At 53.6% G+C, this 12,333-nt stretch overlaps 1 protein-coding gene across 8 annotated transcripts in view; it reads left to right on the plus strand.

Annotated features, from left to right (window-relative positions):
- Window positions 1–12,333, plus strand: part of NOL4L (nucleolar protein 4 like) — a 126,466-nt gene that overhangs the window by 56,638 nt on the left and 57,495 nt on the right. For all 8 annotated transcript variants that reach the window (XM_023251347.2, XM_045053758.1, XM_045053763.1 and 5 more), the window contains one exon: window positions 7,132–7,241. In XM_023251347.2, the coding sequence (XP_023107115.1) occupies window positions 7,132–7,241 (110 nt within the window). The remainder of the gene's footprint in view (window positions 1–7,131; window positions 7,242–12,333) is intronic.

A 12,333-nucleotide genomic window follows, 5' to 3' on the forward strand; every position in this document is an offset into this window, starting at 1 on the left:
AGAAGCCTTCCTGTCCATGGGGTCGCTAGGCCATGGCTGCTTCACCAGGCACATTGGGTAGCTTCTAAAGTATGGGGGACAGGAACAAGCGTGGTTAATGCCTCACAAACGCTGGGTTCCTGGTTTAAGAGCAGAGCCTCCAAGGCCACACTGGGTGGGTCTGAATCTCTGCCAGTCAGCAGCTGTGCATCCTAAACAAGTGACTTCGTCTCTCTGAGCCTCAGTTTCCTCATCTGTTAAGTGGAGTGAATCATGGGACCTACGTCAGGGGGCTAAGGTTGGAGAGTTAATCCCTGTACCCCGGCACACGGCTGCCGCACAAGAGGAGGGAACCGTGGCGGTTGTAGTTATTATGGTAACGCGCATGCCTCAGAGGCCCCCGCCCCACTGGGCCTGGCCCTGGCTGAGTGGCCGCAGCCTTGGGCCAGGGCAGTGTCTGGTCCCTGTAAACAGGCCAGGAGGGCTTTCCCTGCCGCACCCCCACCCTGTCAGGGTCTGAGTCCCAGGGGCACGTGCCCTGGTGGTGGCTGCCTGTCCCCTCCTGTTCTGGCCTAATTGTTTCCATAGCAACTGGCGGAGTCACACTGAAGCACTAGCCTAGGGGAACAGAGGCCAGGCCAAGAGGGACTGCGTTTGTGGGCCGCTCTGGGGTGTCTGCAGCCTCCCTCTGTTCTGGTCCCTTGCTCTCTGCCGGTGTGGAGGACGTCCCTCACGCCCCGCCCCCCAACTCCTCAGTGAAGGCTGCAAGGTCTCGTCTCCGGGCTGCAGCTCCGCTTCTCCTCATCTGTGGGCTTCGGCATGGCCAGCGCGGCCAAGAGGGCGATGCTGAGCACAGCGGCAGCCGGTTTCCTCTCCAGGCTGCCACCATCAGGCCCCCACCCCCAGGGAGGAGGAGGGAGGAGAGTGATGGGAGGGAGGTGGAGAAGGAGAGGGAGGGGGGAGAAAGAGAGAGAGAGAGAGAGAGAGAGAGAGAACGCGCGCGCGTACTCACGCCAGGAGGGAACCGCCTAGAATATAAACCAGCTCCGTGTGCTCTGTGCTGGAGCCTCCCTTCCCAGGGGTGTGCTCCAGGCAGGACGGAGCACAGGAGGCGTAAAGCTGCGTGGTACCCATCCTTGCCGGTCCTCAGGCAGAATGCCACTTCTCTGCCCCCGGGAGAGGAGCTTCCCATGCAGGGAGAAGAGGAGACACTGAGGGAGCAGGAGACGGTACGACCCACGGAAAAGCCTGGGCTGGGGGTCCAGCAGACCTGGGTGTGGTGCCTGGTCCCTGTTGCATGTCCTGTGGCAGGCTGGGGACCTCCCTGCTCCTAACAGCTTGTATGATCCTATGAGGTATCCATCCCACCTTGCCGCTAAGAAAACGAGGCACAGACAAGTGTCATGATGAAATTAGTTGTCCAAGCCCTACCAGAAGGCAGGAGAACTTATTTTATCATCAGCAAGATGGGAGCAATGCCTCCCTCTTGGAGCTGAATTAAAGGAGCCTATTCTGTAGGGCATCTGGTACGGCAGGTACCTGGGGAACATCAGCCCATTTCTCCCACCCTATTAGGTGTGTGCACCATGGTGTTGAGACACAAGAATGCCAATGTTCAGGTGGCCCTGCAGGGAGACCTCTGGTCAGTCAGCCTACCTAGGTGAGCACCCTGGGTCCACAACCTGGTCGCTAAGCAAAAGGGAAGGGCTTGGTTCTGGAAGCTGCCAGTGAAGAGCTCTGGAGTGGGAAAGGCTCCCCTGTCTGCTTAATGGCCAGAGGCATTAGCTGCCTGGGCCACCCTTGCCAGCTGGCAGGGCGTCCCTTCTCCTACCCCAGCTAAGAGCCCACAGAGCTGGTCTCCCGCAGTGCTGGCCTCCCTGGATGAAGCCATACTGCTCGCTCTTTCGTAGGCGCCCCTGCCATGCCAGCCCTCCCCCCTCCTTCTCCTGCTTCAGGCCCCAGAGGCAGGCCTGGGTTCCTGTCCCAGGAAGGTGGGGCAGGAGGGGGACAGGGAACAGGATGGAGACTTCTCAAGGGGCTGTTGGGAAAACTCCTGGCTTCCTGGCCTCGTGTTAAAAAGAAAGAAAGGAAGCAAAGCAGCCTCCCCTGCTCAGCAGTTTGTCCCCGGCAGAGCCTGGGGGCCTGGACAGTCCCGTGCCCTCCCCCCAACACCAGGAGCACAAACAAAGGAGGCAGCTGAGGATCAGGAAGTCCAGGGATGGGAAATTCCAGGGCCTCCCGGCTCCACACTCCGTTTCCACCACCCCACAGCAAGTCCAGGCGGAGATGGGACAGAGTGAGAACCGGGTGTGCCCTCAGACCAGCCCTAGCTCCTAGGGAAAGGGCCTCTGGAGGCATGCTCCGGTTTTCTCCGATCCGATGTGGCAAGATATTATTTGCAAGGCAGCAAACTAGGAGTTAGCAGTGGGCAACCCAGTTACCTATTGAAGGGTCCCTGCCTTGGAGACAGAGTTGTCCACTCAGGTGGTGATTCATTCACAGCCAGGCCCAGACTCCTCTGTCTCAGTCCAACCCCCTCTGTGCACCCCCCCCCCCCAGCATCCCTCCTTCCTCTCCTCCCTTCACGTGACCCCATTGCAGCTGGTTCCTAGGCCCCTGCAGAGTCTTTCCAATGCTGGCCTGGTTGCTGGCTTGGCCTGGCCCAGTTCTCATACTCATTTGCTGTGTGACATGGGGAGGGTGCCTCATCTGTAAAATGGGCTGTTAATACTAGTACCCACCTCCTGGAGCAGGAGGGTCTTTGTGGAGCTCCTAACGGGTGCTGAGTAGCCGTCAGCTAAGTGATTGAACATTGTTCAGATCCTCCCTCCACAAAGCTGTCTTGAACTACTCCAGAGCCTCTGAACTCTTCCTCCTCTGACCTCTAATGGACTCTGCATCAGTCCCACCCCGCCGAGTGCAGGGATTGTACCTACAGAGTCCCCCCTACCTTTCCCTCCGAAGGTACACACATCAGTGCTCCTCGAATACCTGTTGGCCTACTGATTCACTCCCCTGGGAAAGAGGCTTTCCATCACCTTTTGAGCCAGCCCCAGGCTTTGGGTCTCTGTTTCCAGATCTAAACACCCACTCAGGCTGGCTGGTCTCGTGGCTCCTCTGGGCCCTCATCACGCACGTACCCTTCAACATCCAGCCCTGCCTGGGAGAGCTCTTGCCACTGGCAGCTGAAGCCACAGGCCTCTCTGGACTGAGTTCTGTTCTGTAGGTGAAAGCTCAGGAGAATTGCCCGCGTTTGCTCTACGTGGAGGAGCGAGGGCCACTGCCTCCGCTGAAGCTTGCCTCGATTGATGCATGCCATTGGAGCCTAGCTGTGGAGGCCAGCACTTGGCTTGGCCTGGGTCAAGCCTCCACATCACGGGTTATTCTCGAGGCCCATAAAGCCAGGGCTAGCTCCTGGGCGGGTGTCAGTTTTCCTTGGCAAAGCATGTTGAGACATTTCTTTGAGTGATTCCTCTGCTTCCGTCACCAGCAGCCTGCTGGATTATGGTGGATCTGCGACCGTGGCGATCTCCTAACTCACCAGCGGTATCGCTTAGTGGCTTGAGCGCGGCCACTGTATGTGTTGACCCCAGCGGGGGCTGACCTGCCCCAGCAGAGCCCCGGGAAGCCACTTGTAACCCATTCATGCGTCCACCTTAGCTTATGCCCATCCTGGCATTCGTCTGGCCTGTGAGCACGTGACTCCACGGAGTTCCCGGAGCTACCACTGGCTTCTGCACCTCCCCTCTTCCCTACCAAGTTGATCCTCTTGATGTGAGCCACTTACCACCTCTGGAACTTCCTGGCTGGCAGAAGCCCTGCCTGCCTTTCTCCTCACTGCGGTCCCACAGCCAGCTCCCTGGCATGTTTTCTCACCTGGAATGCCTCCCCACTGCCCGCCAAGGTCCCGCCTCCCCACCAGCACTCTCGCTGCTGGAGCCGCAGGCACGAGCATTCCACTGCACTTGGATCTCTGATGGATTTGTGCGTGCATGCTCAAGGCATCCGGGTTCCCCCCAGACGGGGCATCCTACCTCCTCTTCTTGAGCCCTCCTGGCTCACCTCTGGGCACTGGAAGTGGTTTCTGATCTGTGGACCTGCCGGGGACGGAACAGGCCAAGGAAAACCCCTTTCCCCTCCTCCCAAGAGTACCATCCTAGCCATTGGTTTTCTGTTTTCTTTCTTAAGCCAAGCTGTACCCGGCTTTATTAGAGGTGCCTTCTCATAAGCAGTCGTGGTATTTTAGGCAGGACATGGGTGACCATCAGGGAAAAAAACACAGTGCCTGGCCTCCCCGGATGGCCAAACACGGAGAGCTGCCATGACACTCCATGAATTGTTCATTTGCGGCCTTGACCAGTGATCTCCAGGACGAGGGTGGCCCTGCTCATGCACCATGTTGTCTGACAGCTTCTCACCAGACAACCATGTCTCTGAGGAAATGAAACGGAAATGGCAGAGTTCTCTGTCTGGAGACCCAGGATCAGAAAACAGGAACCATGGCTCTTTTGAGTGACGCCCTCTCAATGTGGTTGCTCAAATGTCCGCCTCACATACGGCCTCCAGCCCCGTCGCTTTGTGGGGGAGGGAGTTCCCAATGTGCTCCTGGGCTTAAAGAGGTCAAGTCTGGGTTGAGGGTGGGGCAGCAAGAAGAGGACTAACGGACGCTGAAACCAACCTCCGTCCCCTCGCCGTGCCAGTCGTCTGTGCGAAGGCGCCAACGTGCAGCGGTGTCAGAACCCTCTGCCACGGAACCAAGAGGAAGTGTCTACGGAAAGAGAGTGCAGCTCATTTTAAGCCAGTTTTCTGACATATTCTATTAGTGACATTCACTTCTTCCTCAGAGAGCAAAGACCTTCCTCAAGGAGCACAAAAACCCTGAGTGCGACAACATAGCTTTAAAAAGCAAACCATAGTTGTGCATTTTTATAAACCTTGATGATATTCAAGCTGTGCCGTCACCATAAGTATACCACCTCAAAATGACACCCGTCGGCCCCAGACCCAGTCTCTGTGGACCCCGTTCTCTGTTTCTGTCCTTGTCAAAGCAGGGACTCCCTTGTCCCCTTTGGGTAGCTTCACCCCCTTGTTTGCAGGGGCTTTTTTCTTTATTGTAAAATATAACATAAAACTTGTCATTTTAATAATTTTTAAGTGTACATTCAGTGGCATTAATGATATTCACACCACTCAGCCACCCTCACCACTGTGTGTTTCCAAAACGTTTTCACCACCCCAAACAGAAACCACGTGCCCATGAAGCAATCAATAACTCCCATTCTCAACCCCCAGTCTCCAATAACCTGTGTTCAACTCTCTGTCTCAGTGACCAGGCCTGCTCTCGATAGTCCAGCTAAGTGGAATCCTAGCGTATTTGTCCTTGTGTGGCTGGCTTCTTTTACTCAGCATAGCGTCTCCAAGGTCGAAGGGACCTTCCTGGCCTGGGCCCTGACTCCCGCATTCCTCCACCGAGGCCCCAGCACCCGCTTGCCCGTGAGCCCGTCTCTCCGGCACGATGGGGGTGGTGGCAATGGTGGAGGGCAAGCTTTGGCAAGTCCACAAGTCGCTCCTGCTTCTCCTCCTTCTCCTCACACTGCTCAAATCCCAGCCCATGAACAGAACTGAGCACCAGGGGGGACTTTGGGCCAAAGGCCTGGAGTCTTGGAGGCAGGAAGAGGAGGCCGGAGAACAGGTAACCAAGACTATGCCCCAGGCGGAGGGTGAAGCTGGGTCAAGTGACTAAATGACCAAAGGAGGCCCCGCTTTGTGTGAAAGGTCCCAGCAGGTGACTCCAGGGTTTTGAGACTGGTCATAGCAGGGGCCATCTGCAGAGAAAGCTGGAATGGGAAAAGGGGCTCCCTTTCAGTCCTGCTCCCCGTCTTCCTTGACTTATTACTGTGCCATTTTAATCTGTCCCTTATGATGCCTACAGTGGGGCCTCAGACGCAGAACACAGTGGCTGGGCACCGTCCACCGCAGCAGCCTCTGCAGAAGGCAGCTTAGCTGGAGATTTTAAGAGTTCTGGAACAGTCCTACCCTTCGGCCCCCAAATTCCATTTTTTGGAAAACAATTAGAAATACAGACCAATATTCATGAATAAAGATGTTCCCTGTAGTACTGTTTATAATAGCCTCCAATAGGAAACAACCTGAATGGCCAATCATAAGCAAATGACTTGAGCAAGTTATGATAAAATAGTACACAGCCATAAAAACACTGTTTGCAACGCAAAACAAGATTTTTGATGGTGCGGGAAATGACCGTGACAATGTTAAGTGGGAAAAAATGTTTTTAAGCAAACTATAATTTTCTGTATGCATTTTAATATCAAGTGCGTAAAGAAGAGAAGTCACAGAGAAAAAATAAACAGAAGCATATGTCAAGCTGCTCAGTGCAATTATTGGTTTTGGGTGGTTTTTTTGGTTTTTGGTTTTTTTTTTTTTTTTGGCCTTTACATTTTTCCTCATTTTGCAAATGCTTTACAAAAAGAACATGCGTGACTTTGATCTTCAGGACAAGAAAGCAATAAATGGGGGGAACAGAGCTCCTCTCCATGTGATTAAGGAAGAACCAGAATTTGGGAGGGGGCAGTGGAGGCCTGGCCCAGACCTGTGAGCCATATGGTACCTGACAGTGCTTTTGGGGGACGCTGTCGGGGTGGGAGATGGGGTCAGGTGGTGGTGGCAGGTGTGCACCAGGAAGCTGGCTTAGACCAGAGCTGGAAACGAAAATGCCTTTGAGGGCCCGGCAAGTGTCATAATCAAGTGAAAATGCACATAGGAACCGGTAGGGACTGTGGCAAAATGGAGAGTTCACATGCTGGCTAAAGTGGCTGCTGCAAGGCTGCCCTGGTAGGTGGCCAGGTGGGAGCGTGGGCCCTGTGTGACCAGACCTTCCAGCTTCCAAGGAAGCCAGATAGTCCCGAGTTTTAGCATGTGAACGCTTGCTAAACAATGGCACCTAACTGAACAATATTTTCAGGGCCTCGCAGTCCGCATCCACAGGCCAGATGTGGTAGGTGAGCCGCCAGCTTGTGAGCTCTGGCGTGTTCCTTCCCCCTCCTTAGGCTCTGTGTGGGTGACAGGGTGTGGTGCCTGCCAGGGGGCCCCTGGCCCAGACTGAAAGTGGCTTCCTTTTGTTCTTCCTGCCAGAAAACGAACCTCCCTCTCCTCTGGTCTCCGGGATTATCGATTACAACATGCCCCTTACCTCCACGTACCTGAAGCAGATGAAGTTGCGAGTGATGAACTCCCAGGAACAGGTAAGGCGCATGTCTCTCCTCTCCTCGTCCCGCCTGGAAGCGTCCCAACCTGTCTGGGTGCGGTTGGTCCTTTCCAGGATGTGGGGACCACAGCAGGTGTAAACACACCGGGAATCGAAGGGGACCGTACGTGGTTATCTGGTCCTTGCAGTCCAGGCTGAGGGGTGTGGGGGTGGAAAGAATGTGTTCTTAGTTAGGGATCTGCTGGGCAGACAGCCCTGCCAGGTCTTCAGTGAAACTCAGGAAGCTCATGCTTCACAGAACTTTCCCCAAGGGCAGGGGTGAAGGAGGGGGTGTGCATGAGCTGTAGACCTTGACTCTTAGGTTGTTCTCTCTCTGCTTTTTGCCCTTTGTCTGCTGTGTCACTCACCTCCTTTCCCCAGGGAGGCATGAGAGAGAAAGAGAGAGAGAAAGAGAGAGAGAGAGAGGTGCCCTGGCTGCTCACCTGTGGTCTCTCACTCTGGGGGGCCCAGAGAGGCCAGAGGCCTTGGAGGGTGGCCCGGGTGAGATAAGGCCCTGGGCCCCCCTGGCTGTCCAAGACTCCCCAGCTGTGGATTGCCAAGTGTTGTCAGGCACCATGGAAACTGGCTCTGAAAAGAAAACCACTCTTGCCAGCTTCCCCACACAGTCTACCTTCTAGCCCTTTGCAAAGCAAGTAGCATGACTGTCCTTCAAGGAAGGACTAGGTGAATGCCACCCCCTGCCTCCACCACTGCCTAAAATCAGAGTAATAATTTCTCACACAGCTTCACATCTTCTCATCTGTTGTGACGTATGAACCTACTAGACCTTTGAGGCCTCCCTAGGGGAATGGGTTCTTCCTCCCCACCCCCACCGAGAGTCTGACTTCCGGCCCTGGGTGCATGCTGTCCCGCGTACTGCTGGTCTCCTTGACAACCTGAGTGTGTGTACGCAGAGTGGGTGATGGCTCCACAGCCAGCTCCAAGGTGATGTAGCAGGATGTTTAGGTTGCATCTGGGGCTGTGGCACCCGCTGGAGGATTTGAGCTGGCCTGCTTGAGCATGACCCATTCTGCCCTCCCCCAAGGAGGAGGGATGTCCTCCCAGCCCCGTACCGTGCCCGGCCCATAAAGGTTGAACAAAATAAGCCCTGTTCTGGATGCTAGGGCTGTTTGTGTCTCTGTGCCTCCCGCATCTTCTCGCCTGACATAGTCTCCTCTATGATGGTTACATCCCTAAGAAGCTTCACATACTCAAAAATAATGTCAGTGGGGGAAAGGATGTGGGGGTTTCTAACTCACAACGGTAAAATTGTTTCTGTGCAGGAATGCCAATAATATGGCAGTGTTTTTGTTAATAGTTACAGAATCCAAACAACACCATGCAGGTTCAGTGCGAGACCTCTGACTACGTTGAAGAGTAATTTCCTTTCCCGTAACCATCCACACAGTCATAAGCACCTGGCTTCTCTCACCTTCTTTTCACCGTTCCCATCCGTCACCGTGAAGTGCAGAGCCACTCAGACAGCTGGCGGTACAGCCTCATGCCTCTTTCTTTCCCACAGAACGATGCTAGATTCAGATCACCACCAGGACCAGTAGTGGTCAGGGTAGCCCCATTACTGGATGCTGTGCTATTTTGCTTCGTGATACGAATTCTTGCTATCTGTGGGGAATTACAACTATCGGCCAGGTGCATTTGCAAGGATTTAATCCTTCAGCAAATACTTATGGAGCCCTGCCCCGTGAACTCATCTAGGGATGCGCAAGTCTTAGGAGCTATCATTACTAGCCCTTCTTATGATTTGGGGGAAACAGACACTGATGAAAAAGAATCACACACAAGGGCCCAGCTCAGAGGAGGTAACGATAAATAATTGGAGGGAAAGATGAATCGGTTATCACAGGGCAGCTACGACAAATGCCACACGGGAGGACACACAGTCCATGAGTACTCTTAGATGGGCATGAGGGGTGGACCGAGGCAGGGCTTTGCTTCAGAAAGGGGTGCTTGAGCTGAGGTGGAGGTCCGAAGGGAAGAGCTCCAGGCTAAGGAAACCGCTTGTGCCGAGGCCCTGTGGCTTGAGGGAGGACAGTGCCTCTGAGAACCTGAGAGGCTGATGTGGCCGCTGCAGGGAGTGTGAGGTATTCTGTTCCTGAAGAAAGAGGCGGAAGACACAAGTGTTGGGCAAAGAAGCACTTGGGTATCTGTGAATGAACCAAAGTTCATGAAACAAGATGGATAAAATACCCTGGTGAGGTTTGGGCCACTCACAAAGGAAAGGCGGGTTGTGGGAAGGTGTTTCTCTCCAGGGTGCTCTGAGAGTCCAGCTGGGACTGAAATTGATGGCAAGTGTCTCAGAGTCGACTCTGCCTTCCTCGCCTCCATTCCTAGTTTCCCAGGTGGGGGCCCTGGGACAGTATCCGCTCTTCTCCTGTCCCCTGTGCTGCAGGAGATCAAAGGTGTCGACCTTCCTTGCATACAGCGGGCAGGAGAAGCAGCGTCCCTCCTCGAGCCTAGGGCTTGGCATCTGCTGGGCTCCAGCACTCCCCGCATAGTGGTGAGCTCGCAAGGCCTCACTCTCTCAGCCCATCCCTGTTCGATGGCTGGACACATGGTGAAACCAGAAATCGCATTGCTCATCAGATTATTTATCTGTAGGAGCAAGGAAGGGCCAAGGACCCAGAAGTCTTTGATTCTTCGGTTTGAGTTGGAACTAAAAATACATTTATTGGAATTGGTAGCTTGTTCCCCGGGGGGGAGTGGGAGTCGGGCTCCCCTCGGGACCAGTGAATGGCGTGCCGTGCGAACACGCAGCCGGGGGCCTGCCTCTGCCGCTGTCACGTCTCGTGTGCCGCCGCCGAGGCTCTGAAAGCGGCTTCATTCCCTGAAGCCTCCTCTGGCCCCGAAATGCTGACAGAGGGCCTAAGTGTTTGCAGGTCACTCCTGCAGGCCCTACGGAAAATAAACCTAATTCTAATGTAACAGGAGCTGGATAAGTGATAATTTGTTAATGCCAAACAAAACCCTCCATCTAAAAACTCCGGGTAAGAAAAATCCCAATAATTCATTTTTTCCAGCATTCGATATCCAGGAGACAAACAGTAAGGCAGGTAGGACATGTTGCCCTCGCTTTGCTTCTAGCAGACAATGAACAGGTGGTGGGATTTACTTGCGAACTGGACAGAATCATGTTACTTGTCCAATTGTGTCAAATTAATATGCCGGGAAATGGGCCCTTCTCCACAGAGGATATTAGGTAATATGAAAATCTAATAACAATATTCACACAAAGGAAAAAGATTCTTCTTGAGGTCTGATTCAATGCAGCAAATATTTTTTTTTTCAACGTTTATTTATTTTTGGAACAGAGAGAGACAGAGCATGAATGGGGGAGGGGCAGAGAGAGAGGGAGACACAGAATCGGAAACAGGCTCCAGGCTCTGAGCCATCAGCCCAGAGCCCGACGCGGGGCTCGAACTCACGGACCGCAAGATCGTGACCTGGCTGAAGTCGGACGCTTAACCGACTGCGCCACCCAGGCGCCCCAATGCAGCAAATATTAATGGTGTCCTCAACATGCAAGACATTTGGGGATCAGACACCAGCCTTCCAGGACCTCCATCCTAAGACACAGAGCCTGGGATCTATCATCGCAGGGGCCACATTGAGCTGAAAATAGGGGACTGTAGTCTGATAAAAATCTTTTTTCCCCCTTGCTTGGGAAAACTCTAATAAAGACATAAAACTGAAATCACATTTTGTTGTACTGATGAGGAAAACGTTTTCTTATAGGGGGCGGGGTAGGAGGATTTCATAAGTTGCGGACTGTCTCTCGGAGAATGCTCTGTAGCATTCTGTCATAAGATGAGGTCTCAGGGAGACGTGTCACACTCACAGGACAAGTGCCATCCACAACGGCTGGCCTGGCACATCCCCCTTTAGGGCTGTGTGCAAGATGCACCAAAGAGGAGTGCTAGGGTCTCCTCTTTATGTGGCCACTGGTTTCATACCTCTTTTTTTTTTTAATTTATTTTTAACGTTTATCTATTTTTGAGACGGAGAGAGACAGAGAATGAACGGGGGAGGGGCAGAGAGAGAGGGAGACACAGAATCGGAAGCAGGCTCCAGGCTCTGAGCTGTCAGCACAGAGCTGATGGTGGGGACTTGAACCCACAAATCGCAAGATCATGACCTGAGCTGAAGTCAGACACTCGACCAACTGAGCCACCCAGGAGCAGGGTGGGTGGGTGCTTTACTTTTCTGATGCTGATTTTCCATGTTATCAGAGTCTCTTTACCTTCTTGGCCAAGATATTTCCCACCTACCAAATAAACTGGTTATATAATTTTCCTGCCATTCCCTCGCTCCTTCACCCATCCATCCACTCATCCATCCGCCCATCCATCCACTCATCCTTCCACCCATCCACCCATCCACCCATCCACCCATCCACCCATCCACCCACCCACCCATCCATCCTTCTATCCATTGCACACTGTAGCCAGACATGGTTGTAGGCGCTAAGGGAACAGTGGTGAACAGAGGCGAGTCTATGCCCTGCTGGCTCTCAGAGTTCAGTGATAGAGATAAGGAAAACCCAAATCAACACCCTGGGGTTTTAGAAGAGGGACAAGGAAGTGAGCCAGGTGGATGCCATTGTAGGCACTGGGTTATTAATTTAGGCACTTGTTCTGTGTCCAGCACTTCACACTTTACCCTTTGCCCTCACAGCCCTGCAGGGTCCCATTATTCTCATTTTGCAGATTCCATAGCTCAGGCTCAGAAAGGTTCTGCACTTGCTCGAGGTCACACAACCACTGACATGAATGAAACTCAGATCTCTTCCATCCCTGAACCTGTGCACCTGCCAGAGCCCCAAGCCCTGCTTCTCTCCACACTTATTGGATGAGGATGTGCTCATTAGAATCTGAAGCAGGTGTATCACCCATGGGGTTGGAGGGGGGAAGATGTCCTCGGCAGAGATTCTGGCAGAGCACATCAAGGGTCTTTTGTTTGGCCTGGGAACTGGGATCTGCTTTAAATACATGCTTTAAATACAGGCTTGGGGCGCCTGGGTGGCTCCGTCGGTTGGGCGGCCGACTTCGGCTCAGGTCATGATCTCGCGGTCC

Source organism: Felis catus, chromosome A3 (genome assembly GCF_018350175.1).
Source record: "Felis catus isolate Fca126 chromosome A3, F.catus_Fca126_mat1.0, whole genome shotgun sequence".
Classification (NCBI taxonomy): domain Eukaryota; kingdom Metazoa; phylum Chordata; class Mammalia; order Carnivora; family Felidae; genus Felis; species Felis catus.